The sequence below is a fragment of the Physella acuta genome, unplaced genomic scaffold (assembly GCF_028476545.2).
Source record: "Physella acuta isolate Inbredline_101_S28 unplaced genomic scaffold, ASM2847654v3 ptg000355l, whole genome shotgun sequence".
Lineage (NCBI taxonomy): Eukaryota > Metazoa > Mollusca > Gastropoda > Physidae > Physella > Physella acuta.
The window spans coordinates 312501-333484 of NW_026731874.1; the positions used below are offsets into that span (position 1 = coordinate 312501).

The 20984-nt window shown below is 34.6% G+C and overlaps 1 protein-coding gene across 18 annotated transcripts in view; it reads left to right on the plus strand.

Moving 5' to 3' along the window:
- The window catches only part of LOC131941269 (twitchin), a 222995-nt gene that overhangs the window by 21096 nt on the left and 180915 nt on the right, over window positions 1–20984 (plus strand). For 16 of the 18 annotated variants that reach the window (XM_059300409.1, XM_059300419.1, XM_059300416.1 and 13 more), the window contains exons 2-8: window positions 10414–10742; window positions 11234–11249; window positions 12355–12503; window positions 14615–14770; window positions 15215–15532; window positions 16283–16298; window positions 16701–16917. In XM_059300409.1, the coding sequence (XP_059156392.1) occupies window positions 10430–10742; window positions 11234–11249; window positions 12355–12503; window positions 14615–14770; window positions 15215–15532; window positions 16283–16298; window positions 16701–16917 (1185 nt within the window). In that variant the 5' untranslated portion in view covers window positions 10414–10429. Of the gene's footprint in view, window positions 1–10413; window positions 10743–10841; window positions 10852–11233; window positions 11250–12354; window positions 12504–14614; window positions 14771–15214; window positions 15533–16282; window positions 16299–16700; window positions 16918–20984 lie in introns of those variants that run through there. The other 2 variants (XM_059300428.1, XM_059300425.1) reach the window with 2 other exon arrangements.

Here is a 20984-nt window from a genome sequence, read left to right on the forward strand (position 1 = left end):
TCTAATCTAAAAAGTGGTTTGCGTGGAGAATTTCTTTAATGCAATTCTTCGGGTAGTGGCTAAGCGCGACACCAGTGTTTCTTTTAGACTTTTTCCTCCCCGGAGGGAGAACTTTTTCTAACCTCAAAAGTGTTTAGCGTGCACAGTTTTTTTTCATGCATCTCTTCCGGTAGGGGCGAAGCCCCGCCCAGGTTCCTCCTTTAGTTTGTATGATCTACAAATGAGACCAGTGTTTCCTTCAGACATTTTCCTCCCCGCAGAGGGGTGGGGTACTTGAAATTTTCGGGGGTGGGGGTAGAATTTTCTTGGAGGGGGCGGACACTGGAAAAAGTATATAATTATATTTCGTTGAATGGGACGGTAGATATGTTTTGGGGTGTGTGTATGTTGGGGGGGGGGGGGGGGGGCAGAGCCCCCTCCTCCCAAGTAGAGTTGCCTGAAAGAAACTCTAAATGCAACTTTTGTCATGAATGAGATTAGGTTCATGGTTTAGGGATATGCCTACCACTATATTTTGTATAAATTAAAGTACCGATTCTGGATAAAAATCCGTTTTCAATGTCATTTTTCGTTTCCGGTTAAATTGAATTAAGATGGTGATTTTGGTTTTGCTTTTAGTTTAGAGAAAATAGACAGCACTATCAACCTAGCGCCCGTTGTATCCTTCCTCAACGGGCAATTTTTTCTCGTCTATAATAATAGTTTCGCTGTCTGTGTATGTATCTGTCTATCTATCTATCTGACAAGAACGCTATAGAGAAAACACAAGCAAAATAAAAACATGCATAGTTAAACGAAAACGAAACATGACGTCACATTGGAGCATATAGTTGAAAATAGTATTAAGCCGGAGAGTGCACACAGTAATATGACGACATTGATTCTCGAGTAAACATTGAATTAAAAAAAGCCAAGTTTGTCTAATCTTAAAAGTGGTTTGCTTGCAGAGTTTCTTTCATGCAATTATTTAGTTAGGGGCGAAGCCCCCGCCCCCCCCCCCCGCCCCTAAAGAACGTTTAAGCCCCCCCCCCCCCCAAAAAAAAAAAGAAATGACGTCATCGATACTCTATAATAAAAACACAGATATTACGGCCTAATTAATGTGTCTAATCTTTAAAGTGTTTTGCGTGAAGAGTTTCTTTCATGCATCTCATCGGTTAGGGGCGAAGCCCCACTCCCGGTAGATCGTCTATGCCGGCCTAGATTATGTGTCTAATGTTATAAGCAAAGCCCCTTTACCCCCCCCCCCCCCCATGGTAGAACGTCTAATTCCCCCCCCCCCTTCCCAAAAACGCATAATATAATTTATAGAGAAAATATATACTTTTACCAGTGTTGTCCTTCCCCAACCCGTCGAAATTCAAGTGCCCCACCCCCCGGGAAAAAGCCTGAAACTAGCACTGTCTGCGTGAGTAAAATTTATATCGTTCGAAAGTAGGAAACAGGTCTATATTATAGTAATGGGCTCTACCTTTAGTTTGTATGAGCTACAAATGCGACCAGTGTTTCTTTCAAAGTTATTCCTCCCCAGAAGAGGGAGGGGTTCTTGAAATTTTCGGTGGTTAGGGTGGACTAAATTTATTGGAAGGAGGCGGACACAGGTAAAAATATGTTTTCTATAAAAAGTATATTTCGTTGAATGGGACGGTAGACGTGCTTTATAGTGTGTGTGTGAGGAAAGGGGTGCTCGGGGCAGAGCCCCCCCCCGCCCCCACCGAAATGCGACTTTATTCGTGTTTGAGATTAGGTGCAAGGTTTAGGGATTTGACTTAGACTGTGTTTAGTATCAATGTGCAGTAACTACGTGTAGATCAAGCTTAAATCCGGTTAAAATGCAGATTCTGGATAAAAATCCGTTTTCAATGACATTTTTCGTTTCCGGTTAAATTTGACGTGTAGGTGGTGATTTTCTTTTTGTTTTCGAGTTAAAGAAAAAAGACACCACTATCAACCTAGCAACCGTTGTATATCTCCCTCAACGGGCCATTTATCTCGTAAAAATATATTGATCTACATGTTTACTAAAATGCGCTGGTCGAATTATTTTTACGTTGGTTTACGGTTAATTTATTCGATTATCAGTTAATTGCTGATGAAGTTTTTAGTACTAGTTAACTAGATTTAGGATTACTTAACCAATTTTCTTTTTAAATTCATAAAAAACGTTTTATAACAAGGTTTTGTGTAAAAATGTAAAAATGGAGAAAATTAATGATTTTCTGTGAATATATAATAATAAAGTCATATTCAAATAACTAGAATTGAAAGCGTTGGTTACTATAAATATAATATGTAGCCTATATAATATGTATTAAATACCTTTACTGGAATTTAAAGGGGTAGGAAAAATACCAACTTCTAAAATGAAAATATTTGCATGCAGCAGGGAATCTACTGAAATTATGGTTACCATGGCAACGACGGCCATCTTGAAAAAAATGGCCTTTTTTGGAGGTCCCAAGGTTAAAAAACTAACTAATCGTTGATCCTTCTTTTACTAAATCTCATAGTCAGCTAGCTAGGATTAGTAACCAAAAACACTAGAAATATATTTTTCAAATTTAGTATGGTGAAATACCAAATTATTGCTAAATTTAATGATATTTCTCCATAGAAAATTTTGATTTTATTTGTACTTATTTAAATAAATCATTACTATATATTCACAGAAAAAAAAATATTTTCTTCTTTTTAGTGCATTTTTACAAAAAAACAAACATTTTGTATGCATTTTCTTTATAAAAATATTAATAACTAGCTTTTATGTAATAATGCACTAAAAAGTAGAAAATAAATTATACAATACTATTTAAATAACTATAAAGATAAACTAGAGAGACCCACGCTTTTCTTTATAGTTATTTAAATAGTAGTGTATAATTTATTTTCTACTTTTTAGTGCATTACTAAACTATCCGTATATCCCTTGGATAACTGTGGGTTTCCGGCGTCATCCATAAATGACATCACGCCCGTCACTTATCATCACACAAAAATAGATCCCACATTCAAAAGAACGTCACACCTTAGACGTTTTTGTCTTTTAAAAACACCTATTTTGGCTGAGCATGGGTCTAACCACACTATCCCTTCAAATGCTGAGGTCACAAAAACAGGTCAACTCTACTTCACCTGTCCAGTGTCCAGTGCTTCTTCCAGGCATCTCTTCCGGGGGCGGTGCCCCCCCCCCCCCCGCCCCGAACGAAATGGAATTTATATAGAAAATATATACTTTTGACAGTGTCCGCCGCCCCCACCCCCCCGAAAAAAAAGTCTGGAAGAAACACTGACAGTGTCCCGCTAAGTCTCAGACAACAAGTTTTTATCGTTTAAAAAAAAGATTTCGGCCGAGCATGGCTCTGACCACATTATCTCTTCATACGCTGACGACACAGAAACAGGTGAACTCTACTTCAACTTTATCATTCACATCTAAAATTAATTTTTAAAAATTAACAATGACACGATGTGTCTCAAACCCGTGCCACCCAAATTTAAACGTATTACACTATCATCTAAGTTATCTAGGCTCCTAAAATCAGTCGTATATTTATTTCTAAATTTCTCTTTTAATCTGCGTAAGAAACTTCATTTACGCGAATAGGTCCTAGTATTATTTCAAATTAAATATTATCACAAAATTAGTCAAGTCCTTAGCTAAACAAACAAACAAAGATGTATATAAAATAATTAAGGCCTGAAATAGTTTAGTATATCTAGATAGAGCTAGATTATAGATGTACAATTTACGTTAAGTCTAGTTTTAGTTTTTCCTTAGCACTACTCAAGTTTCTAGATCTAGAACCTAGAGATAGATAAAACCCATGTATTCTTGAATTAGATCATCATTGAAGCTAAAAAGCAAAGATTTATATCAGATATTTAAGGACAAACATAGTTTAATAAAGAAACTCAATAAATTTATTGTGGTTTTATAATGGTTTTTATTTTCAACTAATCAATATTTGGTTTGACCTAGATTCTAGATTTTAGATCTAGGATTGACTTTCTCTTACTTTTTCCAATAGCTGATCTCTAGATCTAGAGAAATTAATTGCATATTAAAATTAGAAGAGCCATTGAAAATTAATAAAAGTGTTGGAACCTAATGAAAAAAGCAAACGGAAACATGGTTAACGCTATAGCCGACAGAAAATTAGCTTTATAATGCGCTAAACTTTTGAATGGGCAACAAAATCTTCAATGGAAGCCGCCATTATTGTTATAAAAAGTAAATAAATCATGTGACGTCACTATAAGTAAAGTCATTGTTCTGAACTTGTATAATTAATGTGGTTTATCAACCAATGAATATATCAATAAATTAATTAACGTCTTTAAAGTAATTTTTTATTAACAGTTTTGGTCAAAAAGAACATTGTTCTCTACTTAATTACGTATGTTACAGCTCTACACATAGTGCAGATTCTATCTTGTAACCAAACAGACAAACAAAAAAAACAACAAAAAAACAAATAAATATTCAAACATGTAAACAAACTTGAGTTTTAGTAGCATATATATTACATAAAAGCTTATTATTAAAACGTTTTTTATGGAAAAAAAATCAGTACTTTACATTTTTACTTTCTCGTATACAGAATATAGAGAAAGTATTGTAATCGTGCACAAAAATCACATGAAATTTTGACAGTTTTACTTCTCAGTACTTCATCATTAACGGAGTATAGGGGACTTATTTTAACCAGGCAAAAATTCTAAATCCAGATTTATTTAAATTTCGGCGTTATACGCGTAATCGAGTCGGAAAAACTGGACTTTGCAATTCTGTCGGATATGTGGATGTGTGTCTGTAAACACGATAAATTCAATACCGTTACAGCTAGGCTGATGAAATTTTATATATGTATTATATCAAATTTGTTGATCCGTTTCAACTTTTCAGCGATTTCGGATAAATGGAAGTGGAACCTTTTCTACTTTAAATTTATCAAAAACCTATAACTTGAGTACTTTTTCAGATAGATAAATGAAATTTCACATACAAATAACAAATATTATTCTCTGCCTTCTATCACATTTTGAGTAATTTACGTTGACCGGAAGTAGTAATTGACACTATTTCCGATTTCTAAAAAAAAGCATGTGAGTTTATAAAGTACTAATAATATCCCGCACTATTATGACCATTTTGTTTGGCGTTCACTTGGTGTGCAACTCTTTTTTTTTCTACGAGATTCTATTATATATTAAAAAGTTTAAGTAATTTAAAATGGTTTAAAATATTGTCTGTATCCCGAGTTACCATCCCCCGTAGTGTTATATAAGAATATTCGAGAAAGTTTAGGCGAGATCAGTCCCGGTTTATATAAATTTACAATAGAGTTGAATGACTAAAAACAATTGCGCACCTAATGAACGTGATGACGCGTGTATAATAGTGCGGAATAGTTGCATGAGACAGCCTACTAATTTGTACCAAATTTTAATTAATTTATAAAAAAATAATTAGGCATCCAATTAAGTCAACTTTAATGTCAGATTGCATTGTCTTCACGTCTTGACCAACGTTGAAACAAATCTATCAGTTAGAAGTGTCCGAAATTTCGCTCGGGCGTTTCTATCTAGACAGACAGACTGACGGCAGACAGGGACAGTGAGTTAAATAAAAGCTTGTTAAAATGAACCGGGCGTGATCTCCCCTAAACTTTCTCGAATATTCTAATATAACACTACGGGGGATGGCAACTCGGGATATAGACATGAATTTTGATCAGGAGCGGAAATACAGTGCCGCAGACCCCGCAATGCGGGGAGGGGGGCACACCGTTTAGGGGGCCCACAGCCGCCCATAATCATTTTTTAAATAATTAAAGTTAATTTTCTTGCATTTTTTACCTGATGGTTCTTTTGAAAAAAAGAATACTGTAACTGCGGTTGTAGTATATTTATTCTATAGACACCACCTTCGCTCTTGTATATTCTTTTTCCTACAATCAAACACACGCTGTTGTCGGCAAAATTCTTTTGAAAAAACATCAATTGCGCGAGAGGCCGCTAGATATTAAGACGGCTTTTTGAGACCATCCCACATTTGGTACTGATGGATAAAAGCACATCGGTGCTTTGTTGTCCCTTTTAAGTTCCTTTCTCAGACCTCCCCTCCCGCTCTTAGCCTTACAAGAAGCGAATAGATAGAGCCCCAACAACTAACCTGGCTATCGGTGATAGTGTAGACAAACTAGCGCTCCAACAACTAATAGCCAAGAAATAAAGTACCGACATTGTTTACGTTTAATAACCACTGTTCTAGAAAACAAGGCAAAAGTCTCAAATAAATACACGAATGATAGCGTGTTATATATATATATATATATATATATATATATATATATATATATATATATATATATATATATATATATATATATATATATATATATATATATATATATATATATATATATATATATATATATATATATATATATATATATATATATATATATATATATACTAGCCGTCCCGGCCAGGCCCTGCTCTGGCTTCTGTGAAAAACCTTTCTGTTAAAGACCATTACCTGTGTGTTTAGTAATATTCATAAACCCGGCACTGCCCACCCAAACCACAACCAACCAAAACCAAAACAACAAAACGCAAACATAACGCTAACACAATTACAAATACAAACGAAAACAAAAACCTAACAACAAACCCAACCACAAACACCAATACAAACACAAAGAAAAAACAAACAAAAAAGCAAACAAAAACCTAACAACAAACCCAACCACAAACACAAACCCAAAGAAAAAAAAACACAAACGAAAAAGCAAACGAAAACAAACCAAATCCAAACGCTAAACCAACCACAAACACAAATACAAACACAAACCCAAAGAAAAAAAACACAAACGAAAACGAAAAAAGAACGAACAAAAACAAACCAAATCAAAACGCAACCGCTAACGCAAACCCAACCTAAACACAAAGAAAACACAAACGCGAACATAATCGCAAAGTGCTCACAGTCTAGCCCGGGGCAGCATCGCCTGTTTCAGCTTAATAAACGACTATAGTACCCCAACTTATTCATAGTCCTTTGCACTCACTTAAACGAACGTAGGTGCCAAACCAAACCAAATGAACAATTATAATACTCCAAGCTTATCCGTAAAATACCTACAACATTTGCACTTGATTAATCCCCGCTAATTATGTAACTATTTTTTCCCAACACCAAAACAAAGTAATAAAAAGTAAATTCTTTTCCACAAATGCAATGTTTTGTAAAGGGAAGTAATTGTGTTTTCCTAATTTATCAAAGGGAAGTAAGTGCTAAAGGACTAAAAATAAATAATTTTCAGACATAATTAGAATTTTTGTAAAAGATGATGTTTTTTTAAAAATTGTGTTTAATGAACATGCCGACAATTATTATTATTAGTTTGAAAAATGAAAATTATTTCCCAACACTTTCAATAGTAATTTTTTTAACTCATAAATTTAGTTTATGAGTACGATATTAATCTAACACTTAAATCCATCGAAGTATGTCAACGACAAACAAACTTATTACATGTTACATACAGAATTGAGCTTTATATATTAGATATATAGATATATACATATGTTAGTTTCGTCAATGGCACCTTGATAGTGGTTTTGTGAAATAACAAACAGATAACAGATCTAATACTGTAGTGATGTTATATAGTAGCTAAGACATGCTTTTGCGTAAAAAAAAATTTAAAAATATACACACGAGCTGTAGTGTGAAAGATAGGCAAACGTTCAAATCACTTCCATAAATTATTTCCCTTTTTCAAATAGTCAAATAGGGGTGCTCATAAGCTCCTTTTAATAGATTTGTAATAATCAAATTAAACAGTAATTACTTATCTTAATTATTATTTTTTTAAATAAGTACTAAAGAGTGGTATAGTATAAAAATGAAATGTAGTTAAAAGGAATAATATAAATACGAAAAACCATAAATATAAACATAACACGAGACACCATTACTTATACAAAGCTTCATGATTTATATACTTTTAACCAACTTAATGATTAGAAGTATTAAGGCAAACATAAATGAAAACAGAGATTTTCAAAACAAACCATTGCACTCATACACATGCCATGTTGTTGTGATTAGATTTAATTGAATTTTTCTTTTCAAAACCCGATCAGGCCAGAAATGAGTATCCTATGTTCGTATTGTGTTTGTGTATATATATATATATATATATATATATATATATATATATATATATATATATATATATATATATATATATATACATACATATATATAATTATTATTTTTTGCGGGGTGGCCCATTTTTTCTAGTTCCGCCACTGTTTTTGATCCATATTTAATTACTTAAACTTTTAAAAATAGAATAAAATCTCGTAGAAAAAAGAATTGCGCACCAAGTGAACGCCAAAACATCTGTATATAATTGTGCGAAATATTATTAGTACTTTATAAATTCACATGTGTTTTTTGAGAAATCGTAAATTACAACTTCAGGTCAACGGAGATTATTCAAATTTTGACAGAAGGCAGAGAATTAGATCTTTTACTTACGTATCAAATTTCCTTTATCATTCTGAAACAGGAGGCCCTACTCAAGTTATAGGCTTTTAAAAATTTTAAAGTAGAAGAAGTGCCATTTCCGGTTATCGGAAATCGCTGAAAAGTTTATATAGAACTACAAATTAGATATAATACAGAGAGAGAGAGAGAGAGAGAGAGAGAGAGAGAGAGAGAGAGAGAGAGAGAGAGAGACAGAGACAGAGACATACGGACAAGATTGCAAAATTATGTTTTTCCGACTTAGGGAGGTGTAAAACGTCGAAATTTGCAAAAATCTCGTGGGTTTTTTTCACGATTACAATACTTTCTCTATACTTCGTATACGAGAAAGTAAAAAATTGTGAACAAGAGTAGTATTGTTTAACTATATAAATAAACCGGGAGTGATCTCCCCTAAACTTTCTCGAATATTCTAATATAACACTACGTGGGATGGCAACTCGGAATATAGACATGATTTTTGTTTATTTAAACATTTTAAAAAATAGAAAAGAATCTAGTAGAAAAAAAGAATTGCGCACCAAGCGAACGCCAAATAAAAAGTGCACAATAGTGCGGAATAATATTATTACTTTATAAATTCACATGTGTATTTTCGAGAAATCGGAAATAGCGTAAATTACTACTTCCGGTCGACGGAAATTACTCAACATTTAATAGAAGGCAGAAAATTATATCTTTTATTTGTAAAATTTTATTTACCTATCTGAAATAGTACTCAAGTTATAGGCTTTTGAAAAATTCAAAGTTGAATAAGTTCCACTTCCGGTTATCGGAAATCGCTGAAAAGTTGACACGGATCTACGATTTTGATAAAATACTTATATATGACATTTCATCAACCTAGCTTTAACGGTACTCAAGTTATCGTGTTTACACACACACACAGACACACAGACACATAGACATTCGGACAAGATTGCATATTATTTTTTTCCGTATCAGTGAGGTGTAAAACGTCGAGATTTGTAAAAATCTCGATTTTTTTTTGCACGATTACAAGACTTTCTCTATACTTCGTACATACGAGAAAGTAAAAATTCATAAAAACGTTCTAATAACGAGCTTTTATATAATTATGCATCAAAAAGCGAAGACTTCAATGATTTTCTTAAAATAACTAATAATAAATTATCTTTTAAAAAACAATAAAAGTAAAAGTTATTCAATACACTATATAGTGACCATAGCATAAGGCAGGGGTTCCCAACCTTTTTTTACTCTAGAGCACATTCTAAAATATCGGTAGGGTGGCGGGCACCACCTATTTTAAATCGACAAACTCCTTCCAGAGGCATAGCGACCCTTCCCGTCACCCGGGAACAAAACTTTCGATTTGCACCCCCCCCCCCCCAAACTTTCGATTTGCACCCCCCCCCCCTCAAACTTTCGATTTGCATCCCCCTCCCTCAAATTTTCGATTTGCACCCCCCCCCCCTCAAACTTTCGATTTCCATCCCCTTCAACCATTCAATAATGTTTATGAAAAAAATTCTGTCTCTGTCGAATAGTGAGAGCCGGGCACATACAAATCGTTTGGCACGAGGTTGGGAAACCCTGGCATAAGGTATTTAATACACTATACAGTGATCATAACAACCACCCCACACTAACCTGTTTTTTCCCACACAATACCACCACCCCACGACATACCACCTTACCCACCCCATAACACCACCACAAACCATATCCCCCACCTCCCACTGCATACATCTACATAACAAGTGGCTTATCTCTGACGTAGACCCTTCTATATTGCAAACATTCCCCTAGAGTTATTTTGTATTTCTTCATTGGCTGCTATAAGATGGAATCACGAATTGAGTTCCGAATATTTCTGCCTTCCCCAGCTAGACACCAGCAAGGATGGGTGTGGGCGATGACGTAGCGCCCCGTTTCACCCAAAAGCCCGCCCTCAGACAGGAAGACAATGGTCAGAAGCTTGTCTTCCATTGTGTCCTTGAAGCCTCCCCAAAGCCGGACATCGCTTGGTTTATGGGGACCACACCCCTTCAAAATTCAGAGCGTACACGCATGCGCACAGAATCAGCTGGTGGATCTGCCTTCAACGTCATTCTGGAGATCCTAGGGGTCGCTCAGAGCGACGCTGGGACATACAAAGTGGTTGCCAAAAATAGACTGGGGGAAGTCTCAGCGTCCATCAACCTAAACTTTAGTGGTAAGTTCACTTTGTGTTCAGAGCGTTTTAGTTAAACAAAACCTAAACTTTAGTGGTAAGTCACTTTGTGTTCAGGGCGTTTTAGTTAAACAAAACCTAAACTTTAGTGGTAAGTTCACTTTGTGTTCAGAGCGTTTTAGTTAAACAAAACATAAACTTTTGTCAGTAGAAAGCAGGCTCTAAACTTTGAGTAAAGAAAATAAATCTGTAAACTTTGTATCAATAAAAAATATCTAAACTTTGTATCAGTAAAAAATGTCTAAACTTTGTGTCGGTAAAAAATGTCTAAACTTTTAGTCAGAAAAAATGTCTAAACTTTGTGTTAGTAAAAAATGTCTGAACTTTGTGTCAGTAAAAAATGTCTAAACTTTGTGTCGGTAAAAAATGTCTAAACTTTTAGTCAGAAAAAATGTCTAAACTTTGTGTTAGTAAAAATGTCTAAACTTTGTGTTAGTAAAAAATGTCTGAACTGTGTTTTTTTCCCTCCACAGCAGGCGGACAAAAGCAGTAAGTTGACACGTGACTTTTATTTCACACCTTCCTTAGCATGGGCGGGTGCTTGTTTTTGGGTGAGAGGGGAGCACACGAAAATACGCTACCTTTTATCTGCAACTCTATATTCTCTCTCTCACACTCTCTCTCTCTCTCTCTCTCTCTCTCTCTCTCTAATTTTGTTCCAGCATTATATATATATATATATATATATATATATATATATATATATATATATATATATATATGTATATATGTATATATATACATATATACATATATATATGCATATATACATATATATATACATATATACATATATATACATATATATATAAACAACCAAAAACAATGAACGCAACACAATCTGTTTTGTAATCCTTTTAAAAAACAATTTAACAGGATGATTTCTAGAATATTAATCAAAACAAAAGAACTAAGGGAAATCATCACTCTCTTAATATAACTATGTATATTTCTACACATTTAATTGTAAATGTCAAAACAGATCAATAATTACTTGTGTATGTAATATCGTAGCTTAACACTGTTTATTTTTACAAAAGTATGTTATCTACAATCCGAATTAAATATATTGTCATCATAAAAGCTAAAATATTACAGCATAATAAAAGTTTTTGAAATCAGATTTGGTATAAAATCGCTCTACACACTTACCGCCTGCCCCGTTTTAGATGGTGATGTGGGGGGGGGGGGGGGGGGGAGAATAACCAACTCAGAGTGGACATAGCGTTAGTTAATAGATGACTAAACATACATATACAATTATACATATACTGATTCAGAAACATATGCTGTAAAATGTCCCTTTGCCTTTTGTGCAAATGTCGTTTGTCCACAGGCAGGAGGGCATTGCCCCAAATATAAATGTCGTTTGTCCACAGGCAGGAGGGCATTGCCCCAAATATAAATGTCGTTTGTCCACAGGCAGGAGGGCATTGCCCCAAATATAAATGTCGTTTGTCCACAGGCAGGAGGGCATTGCCCCAAATATAAATGTCGTTTGTCCACAGGCAGGAGGGCATTGCCCCAAATATAAATGTCGTTTGTCCACAGGCAGGAGGGCATTGCCCCAAATATAAATGTCGTTTGTCCACAGGCAGGAGGGCATTGCCCCAAACTTCATCCAGAAACCCGTGACAAGACAAGAAAACAACGGCAAAAAACTTTTGTTTGAATGTGCTCTCACGGCTGACCCGAGCCCGGCCATCACGTGGTACAAGGACAATGCTGTGGTACAGTCAGGAGGTACACATGTTATTTGGTGGTGCAGATGTCATTTGGTGGTGCAGATGTCATTTGGTGGTGCAGATGTCATTTGGTGGTGCAGATGTCATTGTGTGTGTGTCTCTGTGTGTGTGTGTGTGTGTGATTATCTTTGGTCCGTGATACCTTTGGTACTTGAAATCATTTGTCAGTGAGATCATTTGTCCTGAGATCATTTGTCCTGAGATATTTTGTCGTGAGATCATTTGTTCTGAGACATTTTGTCCTGAAATCATTTGTCCTGAGATATTTTGTCCTGAGATATTTTGTCAGTGAGATCATTTGTCCTGAGATATTTTGTCCTGAGATCATTTGTCCTGAGATATTTTGTCCTGAGATCATTTGTCCTGAAACATTTTGTCCTGAGATCATTTGTCCTGAGATATTTTGTCCTGAGATATTTTGTCCTGAGATCATTTGTCCTGAGATATTTTGTCGTGAGATCATTTGTTCTGAGACATTTTGTCCTGAGATCATTTGTCCTGAGATATTTTGTCCTGAGATCATTTGTCCTGAAAAAAATTGTCCTGAGATAATTTGTCCTGAGACATTTTGTCCTGAGATAATTTGTCCTGAGATAATTTGTCCTGAGACATTTTGTCATGGAAGCGTGAGAACATGGTGAGGGGTGGAAGCAGGCGTTGTAACTGAAATAGCAATGTAAACAGAAAGTGATATTTCAACGCCAAGGGTAGACAAAGGTACAGAAAATAGTCCAAGTAAAGACAGAACAGCCAGAACCCAGACGGGATCCGAACCTACCATTCCACACGGCACCAAATCGCCTCGCCCTCCATGCATCAAGTCAGACGTGTAACCGATTCAGCCAATCAGCTTTACAATTTTGTAAAGCTCACCATGTTTACACTATATCCATTTAAGGAAGCTACTATTTGTCTGTATCGTCGTCCCTGTATTTGTGGCGCCTGTGTGGTCGAATAATGGTCCTTGTTGTGTTTGAGGCTAACGGTCAGTCCCATTCGGGGTTCAAAGGTCACGCCAGCCCGCGTCTTCCGTGAACAAGTTGTTGATAGTGCTCGGCCATGAAAGCTTTATTTTTGTAAAGCTGTGAAGGTGAAGGTGAAGGTGAAGGTGAAGGTGAAGGTGAAGGTGAAGGTGAAGGTGCCATTGTATTTTGTTTGACCGTGTGAAGGTGCCATTGTATTTTGTTTGACCGTGTGAAGGTGCCATTGTATTTTGTTTGACCGTGTGAAGGTGCCATTGTATTTTGTTTGACCGTGTGAAGGTGCCATTGTATTTTGTTTGACCGTGTGAAGGCGCCATTGTATTTTGTTTGACCGTGTGAAGGTGCCATTGTATTTTGTTTGACCGTGTGAAGGTGCCATTGTATTTTGTTTGACCGTGTGAAGGTGCCATTGTATTTTGTTTGACTGTGTGAAGGTGCCATTGTATTTTGTTTGACCGTGTGAAGGCGCCATTGTATTTTGTTTGACCGTGTGAAGGTGCCATTGTATTTTGTTTGACCGTGTGAAGGTGCCGTTGTATTTTGTTTGACCGTGTGAAGGTGCCATTGTATTTTGTTTGACCGTTTGAAGGCGCCATTGTATTTTGTTTGACCGTGTGAAGGTGCCATTGTATTTTGTTTGACCGTGTGAAGGTGCCATTGTATTTTGTTTGACCGTTTGAAGGCGCCATTGTATTTTGTTTGACCGTGTGAAGGTGCCATTGTATTTTGTTTGACCGTGTGAAGGTGCCATTGTATTTTGTTTGACCGTGTGAAGGTGCCATTGTATTTTGTTTGACCGTGTGAAGGTGCCATTGTATTTTGTATGACCGTGTGAAGGCGCCATTGTATTTTGTTTGACCGTGTGAAGGTGCCATTGTATTTTGTTTGACCGTGTGAAGGTGCCATTGTATTTTGTTTGACCGTGTGAAGGTGCCATTGTATTTTGTTTGACCGTGTGAAGGTGCCATTGTATTTTGTTTGACCGTGTGAAGGTGCCATTGTATTTTGTTTGACCGTGTGAAGGTGCCATTGTATTTTGTTTGACCGTGTGAAGGTGCCATTGTATTTTGTTTGACCGTGTGAAGGTGCCATTGTATTTTGTTTGACCGTGTGATGCCAATTGCAGGCCGATTCACCATCCGGGCGGAGCCCCGAGAAAACAAAACTTACTTCTTGGTGCTGGAGATCAATGACGTGGCGGCCCAGGACGCCGGCAACTACAAGGTCACAGCCAAGAACACCCTCGGGGAGAGCAACGCGACCATCAGGCTCAACTTTGACAGTGAGTGCATGTGCTTGGTCTGCTCGTTTATCATTCACATTTCTGTGGGTCATGCCACTCACTGACATGTATGTGGGTCATGTCACATACTGACATGTATGTGTCATTGCAGTAGTTGTCATGCAACAGCTTAAGTGTATGTCATTGCACTATTGAGAGTCTAGCTAACACAGCTGTTATAGCTAATATTATATTTTGTCATTGTTTGGATATTGTAACGTTGGTAACTCACATTTTTCTATTACAACAACACTAACATCAAACTTAAATTTCTAACAACGAATTCACTTTTTATTTAGCATTTGATTTATTTGTGTGTGATTTATTTGTGTATGATTTATTTGTGTGTGATTTATTTGTGTGTGATTTATGTTGCGCTAAAAGACTCCCGCTGTGACTGTATGAAGTAGCCACTAACTGTTACCCGGGTTCCTGTTGCTCCAGGTTCTATGACCCCGCCGCCCCCACTCGGCGGCTCTAAGCCTCAGTTCACACAAAAACCTGGCATTCGGCAGTCTGGTGGCAAGATCGTGGTCGAGTGTCAGCTGACTGCAGACCCCGCCCCCTCTATTTACTGGATGTTCAACAACTCCCCCATCCAGCAGGGTGGCCGCTTTCTGCAAAGCCTCCGCTCTGATGGCCCCGTGCACCAGATCAGTCTAGAGCTGGCCCAGGCCACCGTGCAGGACGGTGGAGAGTATAAGGCCGTGGCCAAAAATTCACTAGGAGAGGCCACGGCCACCATCACATTGAATTTTGAAGGTGAGAACCACGCCCAACCTACCAGTTCCTACAACCCAACCTACCAGTTCCTACAACCCAACCTACCAGTTCCTACAACCCAACCTACCAGTTCATACAACCCAACCTACCAGTTCCTACAACCCAACCTACCAGTTCCTACAACCCAACCTACCATTTCCTATAAACCAACCTACCACTTCCTACAACCCAACCTACCAGTTCCTACAACCCAACCTACCAGTTCCTACAACCCAACCTACCATTTCCTATAAACCAACCTACCACTTCCTACAACCCAACCTACCACTTCCTACAACCCAACCTACCAATTCCTACAACCAAACCTACAATTTGAGCAGCACAATCATAATGCCCTTTTACCATCAGTTCTATTGCGGCGTAGCCAAGCTAGTGCATACGAGCTGATATATTGTGTGTGCTACCAGCCGATATATTGTGTGTGCTTTTAACGAAGGAAAAAAAATGCCATGTTTTGGACGTGCAGTGCTTTCAATGTTTAGTAATGGTAGCCAGTAGTTTTTTTTTTTTTTTTTTTTTTTGCAGCATGCTTTGACTCAGCTAAATTTCTTGTCGGAAATGGAAACAGTAACATTCAATTAAAATGTGTCCAGTTCATTAATTATTAATTTAAAAGACATTTTAGCAGATGGTTAACAAATATAATTTAGCTGGATATTTTTATTGGCATCTTGCAATAGACATTGTAATGGACATTTTTAATGGACATTTTTTTTTCTTTTCTGACAGGTAGCAAAAAACCACAGTAAGATTTTTTATTTAAATTCATAGTTAATACTTGTTCAGTCATTAAGTTTCCCTTTCAAACCTGACGGTCTATGGGGCAAGTGAAGTAGAGTTCACTTGTTTCTGTGACCTCGACATATGAAGAGATAGTGTGGTCAGCACTATGCCCAGCCGCCTTTACTTTCCCTAATGTGAGTTAGGTACCCATCAGAGTTGGGTGGACTCAGGGACGGTCTACTGACTTGAACCCGGATTCGAACTCGAGACTTACAGTCCAGCTCTCTACCGCTAGACCACTCCGTCCCATCCGTCATTAAGACCCTCTTTTGTCGTCTAGTTTAACCCTTTAAGTATCTTTAGTCTCTATCTTGTCGGCAAGTGTAGCCTTTGTTAGAGCTGAAATATTTGACTGGTCCCCCAGGGCTGCTGATGGCAAGGCCCCCCACTTCACCCAGAAGCCAACAATCAAACAACAGGACAACCTGCTGCTCATGACCTGTCTACTCGAGGCTAAGCCCACCCCCCAGATCAGGTGGTACCGCGACACCACGGAGATCGGCGATGGGGGCCGCTACACCATCAGTCTACAGCGGGACGCAGGGGGAGCTGACTTGTACACTGCTGTGCTGCAGATCAAGGTAAACTAATGAGATGTTGTAGATCAAGGTAAACTAATGAGATGTTGTAGATCAAGGTACACTAATGAGATGTTGTAGATCAAGGTAAACTAATGAGATGTTGTAGATCAAGGTAAACTAATGAGATGTTGTAGATCAAGGTAAACTAATGAGATGTTGTAGATCAAGGTAAACTAATGAGATGTTGTAGATCAAGGTAAACTAATGAGATGTTGTAGATCAAGGTAAACTAATGAGATGTTGTAGATCAAGGTAAACTAATGAGATGTTGTAGATCAAGGTAAACTAATGAGATGTTGTAGATCAAGGTAAACTAATGAGATGTTGTAGATCAAGGTAAACTAACGAGATGTTGCAAAAAAAGATCACATTTTTTCTGGACTGATTTCTTTTCTCTTACGTCAAGACTCAATGACAATGCAGTGTGACATAAATGTGAAGACAATGCAGTGTGAAATAAATGTGACGTAGTGGGCATGAACGAGTTGACTAGAATCTCTCCATCATTAATTTTGAAATGGATTTTAAAAAATTCAATCAAAGCGACCATAAAAAATAATTTTAAAATATTTCATAAAAAAACTTTCTCGAAAATATTGACATAACAATACGGGGATGGCAACTTGGGATTTTTAATCAATTTTTAAATACTTAATTAAACTTTTCAAAATAAAATAGAATCTCGCAGAAAAAAAAAAAGAAGTGTGCACCAATTGAACAGCAAACAATGTGTAGGCCTATATAATAGTGCGGAATATTGTACTTTATAAATTCATTTGGGTTTTTTGTTGTTGAGAAAACGGAAATAGCGTAAAGTACTACTTCCGGTCACATGTTATCTGCGTTCATTTGGTGCACAATTTTTTTTCTACTCGATTCTTTAAAAAAAAATTAAGTATTAAAAGAATTAATAAAAACAAATTATAATAAAAAAACGTTTTAAAAACAAGCTTTTATAGAATTAAGCTCCAATTACTTTAAATCGATTAAAAGCTAAGAATAGAATAAAGTTTTGTTTACTAGTTTCCTGTTTAATGTACACGCACATTTGTCATGTCTAATAATGCACTTAAAATAAAACGACTAAAGCTTAGTTCACGTCTTTGACTGAAGGTATTCAGTAGAAAATAGAGAGCCCCAAGTTTTTCTTGTGAGTTATTTAAACACTAGTTGACTATTATATAACTAAGGAAAATCATTAATTACAAACACTAGTTGATTATTATATAACTAAGGAAAATCATTAATTACAAACACTAGTTGATTATTATATAATTAAGGAAAATCATTAATTACAAACACTAGTTGATTATAATATAATTAAGGAAAATCATTAATTACAAACACTAGTTGATTATTATATAATTAAGGAAAATCATTAATTACAAACACTAGTTGATTATAATATAATTAAGGAAAATCATTAATTACAAACACTAGTTGATTATTATATAATTAAGGAAAATCATTAATTACAAACACTAGTTGATTATTATATAATTAAGGAAAATCATTAATTACAAACACTAGTTGATTATTATATAATTAAGGAAAATCATTAATTACAAACACTAGTTGATTATTATATAATTAAGGAAAATCATTAATTACAAACACTAGTTGATTATTATATAATTAAGGAAAATCATTAATTACAAAAAAGCCTGATATTAAAACGTTTTTATGCATTTTAAATTTTTTTAAAGCAGGGCGTATACGAAAAATGTGCGAATAATAGCGCGGAAAATAATACTTTCATGGAAAAAATTAATTAAACCTTTAAAATTAATTAGGCCAAGTTTGAAAAAATCGGTCCGTAAGCAGTCGAAATTTCGCTCGGCAGTTTCGATGCACAACGAAGACAAAAACACGAAGAAGAAAGTTAAATAAAAGCTTGTGAAAAGATTTCTATAGCCCGATGGCAGCGCCAGTGCCATCCACCTTATTGTTGTGTTTAGGAGAGATTACAGTATTTAGTTTATGAAAATCTAAAAAAATGTTAAGAAGAGATTACAGTATTTAGTTTATGAAAATCTAAAAAAAATGTTTAGGAGAGATTACAGTATTTAGTTTATGAAAATCTAAAAAAAATGTTAAGAAGAGATTACAGTATTTAGTTTATGAAAATCTAAAAAAAATGTTTAGGAGAGATTACAGTATTTAGTTTATGAAAATCTAAAAAAAAATGTTTAGGAGAGATTACAGTATTTAGTTTATGAAAATCTTAAAAAAATGTTTAGGAGAGATTACAGTATTTAGTTTATGAAAATCTAAAAAAAAATGTTTAGGAGAGATTACAGTATTTAGTTTATGAAAATCTAAAAAAAAATGTTTAGGAGAGATTACAGTATTTAGTTTATGAAAATCTAAAAAAAAATGTTTAGGAGAGATTACAGTATTTAGTTTATGAAAATCTAAAAAAAAATGTTTAGGAGAGATTACAGTATTTAGTTTATGAAAATCTAAAAAAAAATGTTTAGGAGAGATTACAGTATTTAGTTTATGAAAATCTAAAAAAAATGTTTAGGAGAGATTACAGTATTTAGTTTATGAAAATCTAAAAAAAATGTTTAGGAGAGATTACAGTATTTAGTTTATGAAAATCTAAAAAAAAATGTTTAGGAGAGATTACAGTATTTAGTTTATGAAAATCTAAAAAAAATGTTTAGGAGAGATTACAGTATTTAGTTTATGAAAATCTAAAAAAAAATGTTTAGGAGAGATTACAGTATTTAGTTTATGAAAATCTAAAAAAAATGTTTAGGAGAGATTACAGTATTTAGTTTATGAAAATCTAAAAAAAAATGTTTAGGAGAGATTACAGTATTTAGTTTATGAAAATCTAAAAAAAAATGTTTAGGAGAGATTACAGTATTTAGTTTATGAAAATCTAAAAAAAAATGTTTAGGAGAGATTACAGTATTTAGTTTATGAAAATCTAAAAAAAAATGTTTAGGAGAGATTACAGTATTTAGTTTATGAAAATCTAAAAAAAAAATGTTTAGGAGAGATTACAGTATTTAGTTTATGAAAATCTAAAAAAAATGTTTAGGAGAGATTACAGTATTTAGTTTATGAAAATCTAAAAAAAATGTTTAGGAGAGATTACAGTATTTAGTTTATGAAAATCTAAAAAAAAATGTTTAGGAGAGATTACAGTATTTAGTTTATGAAAATCTAAAAAAAATGTTTAGGAGAGATTACAGTATTTAGTTTATGAAAATCTAAAAAAAAATGTTTAGGAGAGATTACAGTATTTAGTTTATGAAAATCTAAAAAAAATGTTTAGGAGAGATTACAGTATTTAGTTTATAAAAATCTAAAAAAAAATGTTTAGGAGAGATTACAGTATTTAGTTTATGAAAATCTAAAAAAAATGTGTGGAGAGATTACAGTATTTAGTTTATGAAAATCTAAAAAAAAATGTTTAGGAGAGATTACAGTATTTTGTTTATGAAAATCTAAAAAAAAATGTTTAGGAGAGATTACAGTATTTAGTTTATGAAAATCTAAAAAAAATGTTTAGGAGAGATTACAGTATTTAGTTTATGAAAATCTAAAAAAAAATGTTTAGGAGAGATTACAGTATTTAGTTTATGAAAATCTAAAAAAAATGTTTAGGAGAGATTACAGTATTTAGTTTATGAAAATCTAAAAAAAAATGTTTAGGAGAGATTACAGTATTTAGTTTATGAAAATCTAAAAAAAATGTTTAGGAGAGATTACAGTATTTAGTTTATGAAAATCTAAAAAAAATGTTTAGGAGAGATTACAGTATTTAGTTTATGAAAATCTAAAAAAAAATGTTTAGGAGAGATTACAGTATTTAGTTTATGAAAATCTAAAAAAAAATGTTTATGAGAGATTACAGTATTTAGTTTATGAAAATCTAAAAAAAAATGTTTAGGAGAGATTACAGTATTTAGTTTATGAAAATCTAAAAAAAATGTTTAGGAGAGATTACAGTATTTAGTTTATGAAAATCTAAAAAAAAATGTTTAGGAGAGATTACAGTATTTAGTTTATGAAAATCAAAAAAAAAATGTTTAGGAGAGATTACAGTATTT